The sequence below is a fragment of the Crotalus tigris genome, unplaced genomic scaffold (genome assembly GCF_016545835.1).
Source record: "Crotalus tigris isolate CLP2741 ecotype Arizona unplaced genomic scaffold, ASM1654583v1 scf7180000017744.3724543626:3957646, whole genome shotgun sequence".
In the NCBI taxonomy this organism is placed as follows: domain Eukaryota; kingdom Metazoa; phylum Chordata; class Lepidosauria; order Squamata; family Viperidae; genus Crotalus; species Crotalus tigris.
Genome location: NW_024096611.1, coordinates 592,256 through 612,939, shown reverse-complemented (window position 1 = coordinate 612,939; position 20,684 = coordinate 592,256). Strand labels below are relative to the sequence as shown.

At 35.4% G+C, this 20,684-nt stretch overlaps 1 protein-coding gene across 2 annotated transcripts in view; it reads left to right on the top strand.

Moving 5' to 3' along the window:
• GALNT18 (polypeptide N-acetylgalactosaminyltransferase 18) overlaps positions 1-20,684 on the top strand; it is a 344,144-nt gene that overhangs the window by 248,905 nt on the left and 74,555 nt on the right. Inside the window, exons 4-6 of one of the 2 annotated variants that reach the window (XM_039340303.1) lie at positions 8,489-8,672; positions 13,442-13,639; positions 20,338-20,452. In XM_039340303.1, the coding sequence (XP_039196237.1) occupies positions 8,489-8,672; positions 13,442-13,639; positions 20,338-20,452 (497 nt within the window). The remainder of the gene's footprint in view (positions 1-8,488; positions 8,673-13,441; positions 13,640-20,337; positions 20,453-20,684) is intronic. The other variant, XM_039340304.1, reaches the window with a different exon arrangement.

The following is a 20,684-nucleotide window of genomic DNA, read 5'->3' as shown; positions in this document are numbered from 1 at the left end:
AGGAGACTTTCATAAACAAATGCCTTCAGTTTGTGTTAAATTAGTTCCCAGAATTCTCATCTAGCAGTTTATCATGATGATAATTCACACCCATGAATATGGACCAAGCTGAACTAGGTTTTTATTTCCCTGAGATAAATTGGACAATCCAAGCTTCATTCCAATTTTGCGACTACTTAAATAAAAAATAATAATAAACATAAATTACCAATGTGGCAGTTATAATAGAAACAGGAATAATCGTTTGCTACTCATATAATATACTGCAGAGAAGGAGAGCTTTCAATTTAATAAGTAACAGTTTGCTCTCAAATTGATCTCTGCAATCAGACAACCATTCATTGGCAGAACTGGATTATCTTCAGGAGGATTAAAACTTTGTGGGAAATCTTTCTTTGATACTTTGGCACCACAAGCATAATAATGCTGTCAATTTCATCTTATTGACTCCCACAGCAAGATACTTAGGTATACCGTACTTTTAAAAGCAAAATTTTAAATGAACAAGATTGAAAACTTTTTAACATTTCAGAAGCTTTATTTCCACTTCATTTTCATAAAAACCTTTCTCAGAGGTTCAACCTACACTGCTCAAAATATTTTTTTAAAAAAAATTATGATTTATTTCTGCCATATAAGACAATAGAAAGAAGAATAGATGAGAATAGAATAGAGCTGGAAGGGACTTTGGAGGTCTTCTAATCCGGCCTCCTGCTCAAGTAGGAGAATTTATGCCATCTCAGACAAGTGACTGTCTAGTTTCTTCTTAAAAACCTCCAGTGATGGAGCGCCCACAATTTCTGAAGGCAAGCTGTTCCACTGGTTAATTGTCCTCACTGTTAGGAAGTTTCTCCTTAATGCCAGGTTGCTTCTTTCTTTTGTCAGTTTCTAACCATTGTTTCTTGTTCTGCCCTCTGGTGCTTTGGAGAATAGTTTGATGCCCTCTTCTTTGTGGCAGCCCCTCAAATACTGGAATACTGCTATCATATCGCCCCTGTTTCTTCTTTTCTTTAGACTAGCCAAACCCAAGTCCTGCAGCCATTCTTCATAGTCTCCAGACCTTTGATCATTTTAGTTGTTCTTCTCTGAACTTTTTCCAAAGTCTCATTCTGGATCAGACCATTTGTTCCTATCCTTTTGTTGATCATGCCTCCAACTTGGATTAGATAGCCTGCATCCTTAGTGTCTTCAGAAGAAATTGCTCCTACACTATTAATCAAATTACATGACTTGAACAAGTTTCCCAGATGCAATGCATTCCCCATGGTAGAACTTCAGAGGATAAAATCTATTTTGTATCTTAAAGGATAAATTATTAAACAGCATCATAGCAAATTCTTGAGATGCATGAATATATATCAGAATTTTGGAAGGATAATGCTTTAGGGAAAAAAATGTATCTGGTAGAATAGAACACGATGTAGCATAGAGAAAGCTTGAACCCCAATTCTGAATGACAAAAATGTTTTGTGGGCTCCTGAATCCCTTCATGTCAATTAAGCCAAAAGTGAAGTTTTTAGTAGTAAAGGATGAAATATACTATTGTAATATAAGTCCTTGTAGGTATCATCAGGGACTCTTTACCATAACTCAGGGATTGTTTTCTGTCATGATTACTCCAAAGCCTATTCATTACTTTTATAGGAAAGCTGTCTTCCAAGTACATGAGGACATTGTCATACTTTTAAGTGTTTGTTTGAATTGTGACTACTGATAAAATACAAAGACTGGTGCTCTTCTTTTCAGGAAGATTGAAGTGATGGCCATTTCTTAAAATTCAAATGATGTAGAACTGAAACCATAGGATTTTTTTTCCCCCTCCACAGTCAGAAAATTGCATAGAAGCTTGCAGTTTAATTGCAATCCTAGACCAATGTATAATTGAGTGTGTAATAACTGTACTTGACAGAATTGGATTTCATATCATTTTTGTGTAGAAGGTGAAATTCAATGATCTTAAAATGGGTAATCCAAGAATTGCTACTACTACATGTTAATTTTAGCTTTCTCAAAAAAATCAACAAAACAATTCCGCGGGGTTAATCTGGTAGCAGATGAGAAATGTTTTCCCCCTTCATGCAGCAATGATTTGTTTAACCTTAGATCAATGTTTTTCGACCTCAGCAACCTTAAGATGTGTAGACTCCAACTTCCACAATTTCCCAGCCAGCAGGGGGAAGAATTACTGGGTTGAGATATACTGTCCTAGATTGTGAAATAAAAAAGTAATCTCATTGGGATGCAGCTGGTAATCCCATCCATATTATTTAGAAAAGGGAAATAAGTAGACTTCTTTAAATCCAATAACTTCTTCATTCTGATTGTAGATTGGAATGTAGAGAAACTCAGGAATTTCTATACTGCAGCTTGATAAGTCTCTTCAAAATTTAGGCATTTGCAGGATTTTTAAAATTCTAATTAATATTATTCCATTTTACTTTCTTAATTTGGGGATTTTGTTTGGAGTTTTAAAAATATATAAGAATTTTATTTTGAAGCATTTTATTTTATTTTTTCATTTGAATATTTAAAGTTTTCTATGGAGATTCTCAGTCATTCAGGTTATGGTTGTCCCAAAGGAGTTTTTTCAAGATGTTTGAAGATGTTTCGCTTTTTGTCCAGCATGCTTCTTCAGTTCTGACAGAAGGAAATATCTGGGAAAATTCTCTTGGATGAGGCGTGAAACATCTGGGACAATTTTTAAAGTTAGATTTGTCTAAATTTATCGAATATAATATTTTGTTTCTTTGGTCTGGCTTTTTTAGTTACGTGTATTTTTTAATAAACATTTTAAAAGAAAGAAAGAAAAGGAGACAAAACACACACTTCTGAACATAATAAATAAATAAGAAAACTACAAACATTATTAAACTAAATACAATAAATATGTTAAATGGGAATTTTTACTATTATATTAGTTTAATTTAACATAGCTAAAACTCTTGTGTCATTTAAAAAATTGCAGGGCTATTATAAAAAACAATACTGTAATATACTATTACTATTAACAGTAATAAACTGCAATAAACAGTAATAATAAACAGTATAAAATATGAAATAAAATAGGAAGTTACAGTAGTTTTCATTTTCTCAATAAAAGCTCTGTACTGACTTAAGTTTATGAGACAAGAAACCCAGTTTTGGATGTGGTAAAAGTCCATGTATGAAATTATAGTCCAAAAATGTCTTTCATTATGAATTAAATTCTGGGACAATTTTGCTTTTCAAATATGAAGTTATTTTAGACAGAGACATATTTATACAACCTAATTTGCATTCTTCTACAGAAGGAATTTTCCTATTTTTCAGTGAGAAGTATGAAATGTCCTTGCAGTGGAAAATTAATTGTACTTTGTGGGGTAAAGTTTAGTGTGATTTTTTTTTTTAAAAAAAGTGGCAGATTGGAAAGGAAGTTCAATTTTTAGAATTTGTTTCACTCTTTGCAAATCATTTTCCAAAACTGTTAAGCCCTATAGCTCTATAGCATTGCCACCAAATATAAAAGAATGATCCCATTCAAAGAATACATTTTCAAAACATTGAGAAGATGGAGTGTTGGTTTTAGCAATCAGTATTGGCGTAATATACCACTGATGAAATATTGTATGCTAGTTTTCTCTAATATAAATTTATTAGAGAATTTAATGTAAATGTAATCTTTTTTACATTGAAAGTCATGGTTGTATATCAATTATTCTATTAGAATTCTTCACTATTCGATCTTACAGTCTTTAACCTATTCAGTTTCTGAATCATAGTTCATTAATAAGGCCCAGCAAGATTTTGAAATTATGTTAAATGTCTAATGTTCTTTTTTTATATACATTTTTTTAAAAAAATCTTTACTGCTTAATTAACGTCTTAGAACCAGGCAGGTACCACAACTCTACATCAGACCATACCCCCATTATTCTAGTCATTGTTTTTGAATGGTTCAAGATATCACAAATATGTCACAGTGAAAAGATTCAAACTTTGTTAACCAATTAAAACAAGATTTGGAAGTATTTTCTGACATTAGTAGACAGTCAGCAAACCACTGATCCTTTCAAGTCACTAATCCTTTTAAAGCTTATATTTGAAGCCTGATTATTACATATACTTTATGAAAGAGGACAAAATTTCAGTGCAATACTTTGAAAAAAATAGGTTAAAGAGTTTCTAAGTGCCTGTGTGAGAAGTGCTTCTCAGGGACTTTATAAACTTTTTGTTTCTGGTAAATTGAAACTGGATCTTTTTTTTTTTTTTTTGTATGCTTTAGATACTGAATATTTATTAAATAATTAATAAGAATGAATTATTAAAACAGAATTATTAGAAATGAGGGCAGATACTTTATAAAACACTGGCTTCAAGCTGAAAGAAAAGCAGCCATAAAATATTATTCCTATATTTCAACAATTCTCAGGATAAACACATGGTTCAGATTTAATTTTAAAAAAACTTTTATATTTTTATATTAGATCCTGTAGTGCTGCTTATATGGACTCTTATGACTTTTTGCATAAGAGTAATCTTTTGATGATCTCACAAGATCGAACTACTAATATGGTGGCTCAGTTATTACTACAAGAATTAATATATATATAATATTAAATTCATGAAAACAGGGAAAGCCCTTAGTCCAGACAATTTTCTTGAAGAATGGTATTAGGTTTTTACATGTTGTTGGGTGGTTTTTTGCTCCTATAATGTGAAGGTACATATGCAAACTTTGATTGAAATTCTGTCTTATCTCTTTTTATGAAATGTATACAATGTCATGGGTTCTTTTTTAAATTTCATTGACCCAGAGTCAACAAAAGCACTGGACCCTGGATAGGTAGTTTTTCTTTACCTCCCTATAAGGGTTGGGGAGAAGTTTTGGTTTGAAAAAAAAAACCAAGATATAAAAATAAAATGTGAATCTTAAAAATCTATATGTGAGTACTTTTCCATTGTCTCTGTCAGGCACAAAGGATCAGGACCAAGGGTCTTCAAACTTGGCCCTTTTATGACTTGTGGACTTCAACTCCCAATATTCCTCAGCCAAGCACGCTGGTTGAGGAATTCTGGGAGTTGAAGTCCACAGATCATAAAAGGGCCAAGTTTGAAGATTCCTGATCAGGCCCATACATTAATTGGCAGTTCAGAAGGTGCATTGCTCAAACCTATACAGAAGGGTCAACAGAATTTAAGAGGGGTTGGACATGGACCATTTGTGGGAACATAATGACTCTAAACTGATATTGTGCTTAACTCTACCCTCTCCAGCTCTACCTGCTCTTCTACAATATTCTATATTCTATTGCAATTCTTTTTATATTGTGATGCTAATTACTATTACTATAACAATTACTATACTCTTTTATACTACTACAATATTTCCTTATTACTGTTACAGGTAGTCCTCAATTTGCAACCATAACTGAGACCAGAATCTCAGTCAGTCTCAATGAGATATCAATGACTTCTTTGATCAACAACTACAATTCTGGCATTCCTAGTTGCAGTTTTAAGCAATTGTATGGATCATTAAATGGACAAAGATCCAAACACAGAGTGTAGGGTGCCTGGGAGTAGGATGGAGGGGACTCTGGAAAGTTAGGCTCAGATCTGAGGCCAGGGAACACTTCTGCCTGCCTCTGGAGGCTGGATGGGGGCGTTATAGGCCTTTCCCAGGCCACTTCCACCTGGATCTGAGGTTGGGGGATGCTTCTGTAGCTCTCTGGCGGTCCGATCTGAGCACCGGAGGCCTTTTGCAGACTGATGCCATCCAGATCTGAGGCCGGGGGATGTTTTCTGATCCTGATCTGGACACTGGAGGCCTTTTCTAGGAAGTGTTCCCCAGCTTCAGATCTAGGTGGCAGCAGCCTGGAAAAGACCTATGATGACCCGATCCAGCATCTGTAGACACATGGAAGCATCCCCCAGCCTCAGATCTGGGTGGCAGCAATCTGAAAAAGCTTCTGATACCCCGATCCAGCCTCCGGAGGCATGTGGAAGCATTCCCTGGCCTCAGATCCAGGCGGCAGCAGAAACGCAGCAGAGAGGAGATAGATCTTTTCAAGGTAAGTCTGGTGCAGCAGGAAGGGGGGGAAGCATGAGATATATTAATGGGTCGGGGAGGCCTTGGGGGCCTGTTCCATCACTAGGCCCTCCATGGCTTTCCCCATCCTGAGATGACTCATGTTCACTTAAGAGTCGCGTCCGTCTTAATGAGCAAGAGGGTGTTCTCTTTCGAGGTACGAGATTCACTCCCATGAATTTTCGAGTTACAAGTGGAATGGGCAGGCTCCACTACACTCGTAACTCAAGGACTACTTGTACTTCTTTTTCTGAACCATCCATTCCATTTAAAGGAAAAAACCTTGTTTTAGTTGACTGCTTTTCTCTGTTAGTAGTACAGAGCTCCCAAACACACCCCTTCTTGCTTCCCCTCCCATCTCTTCCCATACCTGTTTCAAGGTTGCAGCTTTATTGGCAACTCTGCTGTGCTGACACTGGGATAAAGACTAAGAGGGGAGGGGGGGAAGGCAGCACAGATGCCTGTATTATTTCTAAGCAGCCTGCTTTTCCTGATACAACAGTAATATTAAAGCCAGGAAAAGATTCTGCAGATTATGCAAGCTATTGTCTGATTGCTTTGTTAAATGCAGATGCTAAAATTTTGACAGCAACTTTTTAACAAAGCTTGCAAAGTATATTACTTTCATTAATTCATTCTGTACAATCTAGCTGTAAGGTTCTTGGCCTCTGCCTAAAGCCAAAGTAATTTCTTTTCCCAGCGTGAGTCTCACAGTTTCTTTAGCAATATTTTATGAAAAAGAATGGGGTTAGGTTACACTAATACAACTGAAATTCTTCTCAATCTATAGTCAATATATTCCAACAAATATTAAGGCGGAGTCTTCTCTCTCTCTCTCTCTCATAACGAAACTATTCGTTACCTTAATTCTGAGTAGAATAGAACAGAATAAAAACTTTATTTTCACTTTAAATGTACACTAATCAGCATACAGTAAAATGAAATGTCATTGCATTCAGCTCTCAAAACAATACCATTGTGCATGTACCCCCCCCACACACACATATATGACACAGAGAAACATCACAGTCTAGTTCGAACGTATACTTATATATGGTGGAAAAAAAAGAATCCTGCGAATTTAATAGCATTTAAGGCCCAAGTTAACAAAACTAACAGCTTTATATATTTCTGGCACAGTATATTTTGCCTTTATACCAAAATAATCACATGCAAGCTGAGTGGCTTTGGAAAATATGTATTAGAATTAAGGAGTAATTAAGAATGTCGCAACAGGGTGCAACCCATGACACTCTTCTGTTGTCAGCTCCTTAATGCCAATACATATTTTCATATTTTTCATATCACAAACACATATTTTATACATACATAGTTTTAAGAAAGTAAGTACTTTTAAGAAAGAAGATAAAACTACATACATACTCTTAAGAAAGATGTTAAAATCTAATAGAAAGTAATATAAAGTAAGAAAAAAAGAGATAAATGCAAGGTAAGGCAAAGCAAGGAAAGGAAAGGAAAGGAAACGGCTTCCCAATTTATTTATAGTAATTATAGGTACCATTATAAGTTTACCTCTTGCTCTGTGGTTGCAAAATACAAATAGTCCTCAATTTACTACTTAACTCAGTCTTAAAGTGGGTCAGCACATGACCAGGGCCATGACCTTTTTGAGGCAGTTGTTAAGTGAACCACGATAATTGTTAAGCAAATGCAACAGTTGTTAACTAAATCCACTGTCCATAATGGCCATTTTTTTTTTTTTGCTGAAAACTGAAAATAAATACCAATTTCCAGAAAACAAAAGTCATAATCATGGTCATGTGACCACAGGACACTGCAAAGAACAAGAAATGCATCCACAATGTGATCACCTGACCTTCAAACTTCAAACCCAGGTCATAAGTAACACTGGGGAGGTCTGTTGTAACTTTGAACAGTCACTACATTAAGATTGAACACGTTTATTTATTAGGTTAAATAAAATGGATTTTATTGAGAATAGGGGAATCAAACAAATTTCAGGATCTTATTCTTTTTGATCCTTTATATTTCATAAAACCAGCTCCAAATATAGACACCAGATGACCCATAGGAAGGTTAATAGGTATTGAATTTGTGAATGCTCCAACACTGGAAGTTTTTAAGAAGAGACTGGACAACCATTTGTCTGAAATTGTATATGGTTTCCTGCCTCAGCAGGGACTAGAAGATCTCCAAGGTCCCTTCCAACATTACTACTACTACTACTACTACTACTACTACTACTACTACTACTACTACTACTATTAAATTGTTGTGTGCAGCAAGGTGATTAATTTTAATATGCACCATACACATCTCACACATGTAAATAGAGGTAGGGCTTTAATTGCTCCAGGTGCCCCCACCATTTCTGTAGATAGCCCTTTATAGATATTGGGAGCATGATAGATGTTGCTAACCATCTTTGTCTTTATGCAGAAGAGCTGAAAGAGAAGCTAAAAGAATATGTTGATGAATTGAACACACGGAAACCGGGGTTCATTAAGATGGTCCGCCACAGCAAGCAAGAGGGACTGATTCGATCTCGTGTTAGTGGCTGGAGGGCAGCTACTGCTCCAGTAGTTGCACTCTTTGATGCACATGTAGAATTCAACGTGGGCTGGTAGGTCTTGCTGCTTTTAGATCTGTGTCATTTCTTGTAGACTTGTAATTAAAAAGTGGGAAAGATCTTCTAATTATGTATGGAGTAATGAAGCTGGGTAAATTGGTTTAAATATTGGTGGACAAAATCCTTTTGATTGTCAGTTATACAATATTAAAAATCCACTATCAATTGGCCATTGGTTTCAGTGTAGTATTAATGTAAGTAAAAACTAAATTTGAAGACTCACTAATTATGATACGTTGAAAACCATGTTTTTATTCATAAGAATAAGAATAAAGACTTCAGCCTTTATGAAATGGTTTTGTTGACATTTGATTTAATCAAAATTACATTATATTATGAGATCATTTAGTTCTCTACATTTTCACCAACTGGATGGTATAATGTAGCCAGAAGTAAGAAGATTATACCTATAAACACACACACACACACACACACACACACACACACACACAAACACACAGAGAGAGATATCCAAATCCAAGGCCACAGTTATCAGAGGCGCAAATACACTGAAATAAGGAACACACACAAAAATCAGAAAATATAAGCAGGTAAACAATGTCAGTATAATTCCCAGTATTAACTTAGTTTAAGAAGTAAAGGTATATATGTTTAAAGTGCAGCACTACCACAAATGTACATCTCCACTAATAGCAGAGCAGCTAGTTACAGTAGATGAAATTTAGTGCTAATGTAAAAGTTCAGACTTCTCAATAATTAATCATAAAATTGCCTAGCCAGTTTTGTAAATGCAATGCTGCAGACTTTCCCTGCAATATTTTGGATTGGAATTTCCATCAGGAACATGATAAATAGCCTTAGGAGAATTTTCATCCCAAGGGGCACTATAAGAGTTGCAATCCAAAACACTTGGAGCATTCTCACTTCTACTTTTAAGAACTTCTGTAAAATAGAACCGGTCTGAATATGGTGATGAAGAATATTTTGGAACAAATTTTAATGCTGAAGCATCTGTTCTATGGCTTATTTGACAGATAATTCATTCAGATCCAGGGAATTCAGACCCAAATTCATTCAGACCTGGCTAGTGACCCAGGGAATTACTATGTATAGGCTATTATTCTACTAATGTTCCCCATTTTCACTTCCATACAATGCCTGAGAGAAATATAAAAGGTCATTGTTCTTCAGGCATTAAACTGAACTTCAGTTGAGCTGAAAAGACAATGGCCAGAGGTATTTTAACCTGAGAGTTCATGAACTTTCTGAATTGCTTCTCTGCACAATTTGAACTGTCTTATTCAGAAGAACGTTCTTCATCTTGCATGGGAAACTATGTACAGCATGTGTGCTTCTTCATCTGTATAGGGAGAACATCCCTGGGCTCAACATAATTTAATTGAGCATCAGGTAGATCTTTGTAAGCGTTGTTAGGTTATCAAATTAAAGACAATATACTCAAAGTGTCTGTTAGAAATCAATAGAGTTGCAAAATGAAACCCTGAATATGCTGGCCCTGCTGTTGAAATATTTTAAAGGTAAGGATATTTGCATGAATATTCAATGACTGGCACTGCCATATGTCTATATATATAGATAAGAGGAGTCCTTGGTGGCAGTTGAGGAGCTTTATGTATACAGTGGAAACGACATTGTCTTATCATATGAACACGATAGTTTAGCCTCCTAATTCATAATGTATTCATCAGCATTTTCCCCATATACAAACACCGGGGGATAAATACACATTGCTCAGGTTGACTGTATAAAGCTAAAAAAGAAGAGATGAGTTAATTCAATATGTTTGTTGCATTGTGCAATACTGCCTGTTTTTTTCTTTCATTCAGTGTTGCTGGTTCAGTCCTTATTTAACCTTCTGTAAAAATCAATTTAAATTACAAACCCCAGATGAGTGTATATTATAGATTTCTTAAATAGTAATAGACAGTTTTGTGGGGCTGATCATAATTCCTAGAATGAGAAAACTTGATAGTTGGTGTGATTGATCATGTAGACCCAAGACTATCATACTTGAGCTTCAAAAACCCAGACACCTAATAGCAAAAAGAGTTCTGTATCTCCTGGTTGCCATCTAGTGGCTATCCAGACATTTACAGACCTAGCAAATGATCAGAACGTCCAGAGTTTGCTTTCAAAAAATTATCTTGCATTTTTTCTACCAAGCATATTTTTATGATTATTTAGAACTTGACTATACCTTTTAAAACTGGAAGGTAGTCTTCCTGGGCTATAAACACAAGAATGTGTCATGGTTGCCCTTTTAGGAGAAATTTTCCTCCCACCAATATAAGACAGCATTATTTATTTTGTATGCTGCCATATTCCCCATAGACTTGTTTGTTTGTTTGTTTGTTTGTTCATATGACTGTCCATCTCACATGATGTGATTCTGGGCCACATACAAACAAATCATAAAATTTTTTTTAAAAAACTTTTAGGAAATACAACAATTAATATTATTATGAAATGACTAAGAGAAAGGATTAGATGACAAACAGTGGAACCATCTAATAGGATCACCATTCCCTTTGATCCCCAGACCTTTTCACACAACCATGTAAGATTAGCAGAGATTGGATCAATATCACCTGGGGGGGGGGGAGATATTTGGTAGTTTATACTTCAAAGTGTTTATACATAGAGCAACATAAATGAAAACATCCATAAAAATAATAATTTCTTCAGCAGAATTTCAAAACAAAATCATTTTTATTGAAAGATCTCTAAATGTAAATGATTCTTGAGTCTTTGACCTCCATGCCACTGCTTGTATTATTAGTATATTGTTACATATTAATATATACAAGCATACTAACAACACTAGCAGCATGCTAATATGTAGAAGGTTCATCTTTTCATGTCATTTCAATCAGAAATATCTTGCTCTCTCCTAGGATCAGATGTATAAAAACACAATACAGTAGATTAAAAGTGCATTAAACAAAATTGGCAAAGACTGCTGAGAGTACAATCTTCTAATACCTGTGACCATCAGATAGGGCTATTAGAAAAGGGGCCGATGGCAATTTACAGTCCATACAAAATTTGTGGTTGCAAGGAAATTCAGCTACAAGAAGGAGACCTTGCTTTCTACTGCAGCTGTTTAACAAAGATAGGGCCAGCTGCTTCCTCACAGAAAGGTAACTAGATTTTATGCTGTGAGTAACTTAGGAGAGTCAGCAACAATAACATTTTATTGATTCAGTTTGTAAAAAGCAAAACCAAGTAAACATTCACTCACACATTGCAACATACATACTTCCCCGTAGCTAGGCTGGACTGGCTGGGCTGTATCCTGCTTACAAGGAGGAGAGCTATATCACACAGGTCAAGCTGTTTGTTCTAGTCTGCTTTTATATTCCTCACTTACAGATTCCTGGTTCCACATGTCAATATGTGAGTATAATAGCTACACAACTGCTGAGTTTATTCTCCCATTCTCAGGTAGTGATAAAGTTGTTTTTCTTTACATATTCTCCTGTGTCCCTTTACATATTTCATAGTTTAACTCTCATTGGTGCCAATGCTGTATATATATCTTTAGAAATAACCACCAACAAAAAACAAAAACCTCTGAATAATATATCTGAAAGGCACCAAGCTGGGAAATATGCTTGAATAATTCTCAAAGGCTTCTGACAGAAGCTAGGTTGATGTTACAAATATAAGGACGTAATTATGCAAATCCTCCAGTCATTTGTGCCAGTTGCGGTGTGGCAAATGCAAATTGCGGATTTTTTTTTGTCATTTGCAAGATGACATCATTGCACTATGGCATCACATGTCCCCCTTGCCCACTCATGCTGAACCCCCTTTTTTAACCATCTCTAATTGATTAAAAAAGACTCTTACTCTGAGTTCATCCTGAGTACTCTTTCTCCATGGGGGTAGGATAGTTTGCAAAATACATTTTCTTTTCAACAGAAGTGGTCCAGACAAATACAATGCTTAAGTCATAATGTTCCATCTATGAACATTCTAAACATTCTTTCTGGCCACAACAGTAAATATTCCCTGCATACTTATCCATTCAGGCCATAGTTTTAGAAAAGTCCAGGAGCAGGATTTTAGTAAACAAAATATCTCCTGGTTTCCAAATCAAGCACTATTTGAAGACAACAAAGCCTTCAGTCTTTCCAAATGCAATACCTAATGTCTATTTTCTTCATTAATAGCTCCAATTATACTGTATTTTCTATTAAAATAACATCAAGGGAGGCATTTGCTACATAGAAACTAGTATTCCATTGCTATGGGAACTTTGATACAGACTGTAATTAAATTTCTGCTGTTTGGAATTTGAAAGGCCAACACAGATTACTGTTGCGATGTTGAGTCCATTAGCATCTATCAGTTACCTTTAATTATTTGTGTCCTTCCCATCTGTTATTTAGACATTTTAACATTTTAATTAACAGCTTCCCTTTCCCCCACTTTTGTTTTTATTTTGATGTAAGACATTAAAAGGATAGAAGTATTTGTTTAGTAAATAATTGCTCACTTCATATATATTAGGTTGCTAACAAAGAATAAAGAGAGAACTGGTATAGCTATTTCGAGTTCCATTAACTCTCTTCAGCCCATATTTGGGCTGACAGGGTGTACATTCAAGATATATATATATATATATATATATATATATATATATATATATATATGTATATGTATATATATATATATGTATATGTATATGCATGTTGAGGAGGGTGCATGGATCAAAGGTAAGAACCATCTGCTAACTATCACTGTTAAAACAAACAGATTATCTTCCTTTTTGTAAGGGCTGAACCGGTACTCACAAGGATAAAAGAAAACAGAAGACGAGTGATTTCTCCGTCATTTGATAATATCAAATATGACAACTTTGAACTAGAAGAATACCCACTATCTGCCCAAGGATTTGATTGGGAATTATGGTGTCGATATCTAAATCCACCAAAATCATGGTGGAGGTTGGAAAATACTACTGCTCCTATAAGGTAATGTGCATTTGTGGGCAAATTTTCAGGAAAAGCAAAATTAAAAGGCCCAAAAATAATAAAAGAAAATAGCCAAGTTTTGGTCCTTTAATATGGTTATATACTATATTATGTTGAGTAAGGGAATGTCTAAGCATGTCTAAGCACCACATTTTTGTCATGCATATAGACTCCAGAATGAAATTGAAATTATTTAAAATTGTTAAAAAGGCTAAAATCTTATGAAGTCATACTGTTTATGAGGTTTATGGTCTCCAGAGATTTAGACAGGGAACACCCAGGCCGTCACTTAAAATTGTGATAGCATATAGTATTTGAAAGGTTGCCGATCCATATTGTAACTTCTGTACAGTAATCACTCTGGCTCAAGTACTGTAAAGCTGCTTTTGCACTATTACAACTGAGGCAGAAGTCTTCACTTCTGCAATTATATCTTATAGTAAATGATGTCATGTACATTATTCGATAAGTTGTCCACAACAATTTATTTATTTATTTATTTATTTATTTATTTATTTATTTATGAGACTTATATACCACTTTAAGTGCAAGCACTCTCTAAGCGGTGTACACCAGTAAGCAATGTATATATATATTTACATTGCCCCCAACAATCTGGGTCCTCATTTTACCTACCCAGGAAGGATGGAAGGCTGAGTCAACCTTGAGCCGGTGAGATTTGAACCGCTGACCTGCTGAACACAGTCAGCTAAAGTGGCCTGCAGTACTGCACTCTAACTGCTGCACCACCTTGGCTCAATCAGACTTCCGGTTTTGCGTAGTAGTGACTGGTTGCAGGCTTACGCATTCTCCGCATCCCCGCAGCTAATTTTACCCTGCCAGGGGACCCTAAATGAGTCTAAGTCACCCTGGAGAGGCGGCAAAGAAAGAAGGGTGCTTCAGTGATTCTGGAACGGCAGTAGCCATTCCGTTTGACTTGGGGAAAGCCTTTTAACCCGACAGGAGAAAGGCTGACCGTATTGCATTGACCAGTCCAAGCTGCTAGCAACTGAAGTCCAAAAGCACTAACCAGCACAATCGTGAACAGTGTGCTTGAAACTGGGTGAGGAATTTGATCTTCTCTTTTCTATTTTACATTTAATTTCCTGAAAAAGATCCCCAAGAAGCAAAACACCTCCAAAAGAGAAAGGGGGGGATTTCCGCCCCACCCTTATACTAACGGAAGCAGCAAATTAATCTTCTTATGGAAGATCAAAATGTATGGAAGTGAAATTGAAAAACAAATAGTTGCTCACCCCTAGTGGCAGATGAAGACTATGACAGTTATGACTTTAATGTAAGACTTGGCAAAATCTGGGAAAAGCTAATCTCTGTCTGTGAGCTTCAAAGCTTTAACAACAAAGAACAGTTGTGACAAAAAAGACAATAATCTGGGCTGTAGACAAAGAGAGAATTATACATTTTAGAAAAAAATTTTTTTGAACTATTTGGATTACAAATATCTATCTAATTGGGACTCTAAAACTATTTGCAGACAAAAGAAAGGAAGAGAAAAACTCAAATTCTTGGCTATCATGAATCAGAGACATGTAGAAAGAACATATCAAGAATACATAAATACTTTGCAAGAGGAGATATATACTATACTGCAATTGATTCAAACAACAATGACTTTAAACCACAAAGAAATCCAAAACAACTTTGAAAATATAAATCAATCTATTTCCAAGTTAACTCTACAACAACAAAAATCCCAGAAACAACAACAGAAAAGGAGCAGATAAAACAGATAAATGGATATAGATTTGAGAATAGAGACTTAAAAATGGAACTTAACAAAACAAAGAAACATGATTTAATCCTAGTGGGGAAAAAAATCACAAGAATTGGAAAAAGCAATTTATCCCTTAAGACTACAAAATAAATCGAGGACAAGAAAACAGATTGGATAAAATGGACTGTAGAGATGTCAGGAACATCGGAGAGAAAGGAAATAATAAGAGAAGTGGAGAGAAAGAGAAAGAAAAAAGATTTTCAACAAACTTGGAAAGGCAGAAGTCCCTTACAAAGACACTTCTCCTGGTTTACTTTTTATATCTACAGCAACATTTATGAACATATGGAAAAATCTTTTGATTCAGCAAAATACATTGATTAAGAAAGACACTGGGCAAAAGAAAAAGACTAAAGTGGAAACTAAGAAAATACAGTAGATGATGGGACTTACCAGAAAGAATACTTAAAAAAGAAATATTTGTTTGAATATGGTTAAAGAAATAGAAAAGTTTTGGAATATATATGTCACTCTAAGAGGGATGAATTCTCTAAATATAATATAGTATGCTTTTCCCCCTTTTTGTTCTCTTTCTTGATATGAGTAATATAAAAAAGTTGAAATCACTTAGATAAAGGAAATGTTTTAGATATTTAAATGTGATTGAATTTAAGAAAATTATAATGGATAAAAATGTTTTGAATAAGAGTCAAAGGACTAGATGACTAGATGTATTAAATGGAGTGTTTAAAGATTAAACATATTTTAATTATGGTTAAAAAGAATAAGAAATTTAGGAAATAAATACATATTAGCTTAGGAGGGATATATATTTTAAATAGTATGTTTTTTATGCTTCTTTACTCTTGTTTTTCTTTCTTTCTTTTCTACTGTTTTATCTATTCCTTAAGAAATGTAAAAGTGTGAGATGGTTCATATGGAAAAATAGAGTTAAATTCTTAAATATAATTGTTTTTTAAGAAAATCTTAACCAGTAAGAATATCTAGAATTTGGTGGGAGAAACAAATTAAAATAAGGACTGTAATAGGATCTATGATAAGGTTACCAGAATGATTGGATAGAAAAGAAATATTATATTGATGTGATTATTATTTTTAGGACTATTGGAAAGAAAATATATATTTAATTGTTATCTATCAAAACAGTAAGAATTGGATTCCTATCAATATTTAAATGAGAGAACTGGAGCTGCTCTACAGCACAGCACTATATATCCCTATATAGGTAGTATCATGTAGAAAAAACATACATGTGATCATTTTTTATTTCAATTTGATGAAAAAAATGTGTTTTGTTTGTTTGCAAAGGAGAAGAGTATTTTATGAAATTTGCATGGATGTAATATTTTGTTCTAGTTCCAATTTAGCTGCAGAAGATTTCCACATGAGTGATCTGTTTTTCCAGCAGTCTGGCTTCTTATATTTCCATTAAATCTCAAGGGAAGCATCATAAGGAACACCTTCTTAAGGACATTCTTAGTTTAGGAAGTTAGAGCATCTAGAGAAGCTTCAGATAGGAAAACATGCAACAAAAAACAAAGTATTAGCCTCCTGCCACTGTCAACAGTAAAGTAAGCTCCAAAATTCTTATAGAGAGAAATTCAAAATGAATTCTGAAATCCTGGGAATAAAGTAGCAAAATCTTTCACTGTGGCAGAAAACTTTGAAATACTGCAGGACAAAATTTGCCATCATATTAAAAGTCAATAAAAAATAAGATTACTGTTCTGTACTTATATCAGTTCCTGTGGCTCTTCTGGATTTCATACAGAGAGGTCCACAGAGGATTATGTATGAATAAAAAAAGCACCATCATGATAGTGTGACAGAACATTCATACCTTTTGTATATACATCATGTTATTGCATGCATGAAAGTGACAGAGCTTATGGCACAGCGCTCCTTATCATTTTGAAGAAAGCTTTCAATCCTGTGGATACCTTTGATTTGTAGTGCTAACTTATAGATCACAAGGGAGATTAAAGGGAGATTAAAATTTGATAGGAAAAATTACGCAGATGACTGAGGGATACTACATAATGTCTGGAAACTCACTCCAGGATCTAAAGAAATGAAATGTGAAAGTTTGGAAGCTTATGGCATAAGGTAGTTAATGGCCTGTGACTATCTACTGAGACATTTTCACTTCTAGTAAAAACATATTTATGTCATGACAAATTGGGATAATTTTCATGACATGGTCAGCTAGACCAGAGGTCCCCAACCTTCTGGGCACCAGGGACTGGTTATGTAGAGGGAGATTTTTCCACAGACTGGAGCGGGCATGGTTTTATGTGCTGCCTGCATCCTGCAAATGGGACTTTGCTTGTTTGTTGCTGGCATGCCACAGCCCAGTATTGGTCCATGGACCAGAGGTTGGGAACCCCTGAGCTAGACCATGTCCCCCTTAAATAGTTATGTAACTATGATCAGTGGCTCTTCGACAGTTTAATGTGCTGGCTAAATGTAAAACTAGTTTCAAAATATAGTCATGCTAACTAGAAATGGTAGCTGCTTACATTTCAATTACACTTATATGTGGAATAACCGCTAAATGTGATTTAATATTGTCACATGGAATGAAGACTAGGAGGTGTTAGATGTGTTCATCTTAAACAGCAGGCATTGTTTAATGCTGTTTAATTTTTCCTATCAAATTTTAATTACATAAAGTAGAGTAATTTATTTATTTGCAAGTAAAGGGAAGAACACATTAATGGGATAAATAGAATAAATATATGAATGCTTAGGCATTAGCATCTCTTCAGAATATTCTTGAGATACTTCTATTCTAGAGTAAAAGAAATTAGAAGAAGGCTCATTACAGATCTGAAGAATAATATTAGTGATTGACTGATGTTTTCTTGATTCCAGCCTTCTATAGTTTTGTTATCATCGCACAGAGTCTGATTTGCATAAGGAGGAAAAGGGAATTTTAGGACTTGTGATTTTGTAAATCTTATGAACACATCAAGAACAGATGCCTCACCTTATCATAGCTTGATCATCATTGTCATAATGAATGCTAAATTGTTTCTTCTCTTCTCTAACAACTCTTGAACTCCTTTAATGAGAATCCAGTTGTCCCCCATGCTCTTCTTCTGCTCACATAATGATAATAGTGATATTTCTGTCTTTGACTCTGCATGTCAAAGTATCCTCTAGGACAGTGGTTCTCAACCTGTGGGTCGGGACCCCATTTGGCGGCCGAACAACCATTTCACGGGGGTCACCAAACAACGCAGTCCGCCATTTCTTCCCCCTTTTCCTTGGCTGTGCTACTCCCTTTTATTCTATTGGCTTTTGAAAGCCAATAGAATAGACTCTCTTGAATAGAGTCTAATTCTATTTGCTTTCAAAAGCCAATAGGAATTGTCAAGGCTGTCTTTGCCCTGCTGAGCGCCAAAAGTCCCATTCTTCAAACGGTGCTGCAAGTTGTCTGCAGCGAAGGCGAGCTGTCTGGAAGTTTCCAGCCCTCCCTGCTGAACAACTACTAAATATGTAAGTAAAAGAGGGCCAGGAGTGGGAGGTAGGAGGCCAGCGGGCAGGGAGGGTTGCTGGCATGTGTGGGGCCCGGCGGGTGCCTTACCTCTCTTGGGCTGGGCCAGCTGGTGGCCCAGCCAGTGGTCAGCCTGCGCCATCTGTGCCGCTTGCCAGCTACGCCTCAGCCGACACAGGAGGTGGCACCAAGCATGTGCGGTGCTCCCGGGCAGGGAAAGTCCTCGGCTTACGACTGGTTGGGTAGTCCTTGACTTACTACCGGTTGGGTAGTCCTCAACTTATGACCGGTTGGGGTCGCGGCATTAAAAAGGTTGAGAACCACTGCTCTAGGATTTTTTTAAAAAAATGAATTAACACTCTTTCCTTCCTTGCTATATAAATACCATGGGGCCCTGACTCATACATTAAGAGCATTCCAAACTCATCAGACTGGTTGCCAAAATGTCTGGTCTTTCCTGAAGATATGTTCGGGCATGGCATGGCAGTAAATGAAATGGCTGAAAGAGGGTGGAAGCACAATGAAATAGGTTTTTGAGGACCGTAAGCAGTGGAAACACCATATTGAGTTCCAGGGGTATTGAATACGTACATCAGTCTTATATTTTGATAGCATTGGAATCCTATATGTTTTACCAAGCGTTACTAGTTTTATTATGGCATTATCTATGTTTACTTGTGATTGTCTGCAGGTATGTATATGGCATATAAAAGACCAAATGGAGATGTATGAAAGAAAGAGTGTATGAAAAGTTCAGTGGGGTGTCTTTTCTATATATATGATAAAGCAGTGTAGAACATCAGATTCAAAAGAAGAGGTTGCTTTTGGATGCAGAAGAATGGACAGATCACACCTGTCTGCAACTCCTTCAACCAAATGCATACTTTCCAGGGAATTAGACAACAAACTGCAATGGGCACAGTTATTTTAAGGAGTTGCAAAACAAGTGTCCCATGTGCTTCAAAGCATATTTTGAATCTGAAGTGTTACACTGCTCTACCACATATATAGAAAAGATACCCACATTGAAGTTTTCATAGTTTTAACAGTGTGTATATGTTAGCACATATGTGCTAATCCTATGCTATTTTCATTCTCAGTCATGTGAAAGCCAAAGAGGAAATATTATATGCATAATGCAGAGTTTGTCCTTCCTTTATATGCTACAGCATATAAATTGATCAAATTAATAAATAAATACCACAACATGGAATATCTTACTATTGTTAAAAATGAGTAATGATTTTTAATTAGCCCAGAAAGGAACATCTTTGTCCATGTCAAAAAGCAGGGGTTTTTTTATACAATTCATGTTAATTTAGCTTATAACTGAAGATGAGACAATGAATTGCTCTGAGTTCATGAATTGTAGGCTTGCCTTAAATGATACTGTATATGTCCAAAATCAATCTGTAGGTTTTCATTATTTCTTTTTTTTCCCAGGAGTCCGGCACTGATTGGATGTTTTATAGTAGACAGGGAATATTTCCAAGAAATTGGTCTACTGGATGAAGGCATGGAGGTCTACGGAGGTGAAAATGTGGAACTTGGGATCAGAGTAAGGAATCATCCAAATAAACAAGTTCTTTTGATCTATTTAAACTTGGTATATGCAAGCATCACAAACAATAGAAACAAAGACTTAGAAGTATGCATTTTTTACAAGATTTAGTGATTTTTGTTAAAATTAGCCTTCAAATTCAGTGTTGACAATAGCATTGTTGATGTATTGGAAAGCTGAAGAACTCAATATTACTGAATGCAAATAATATATTCCTGAGCTGGATCTT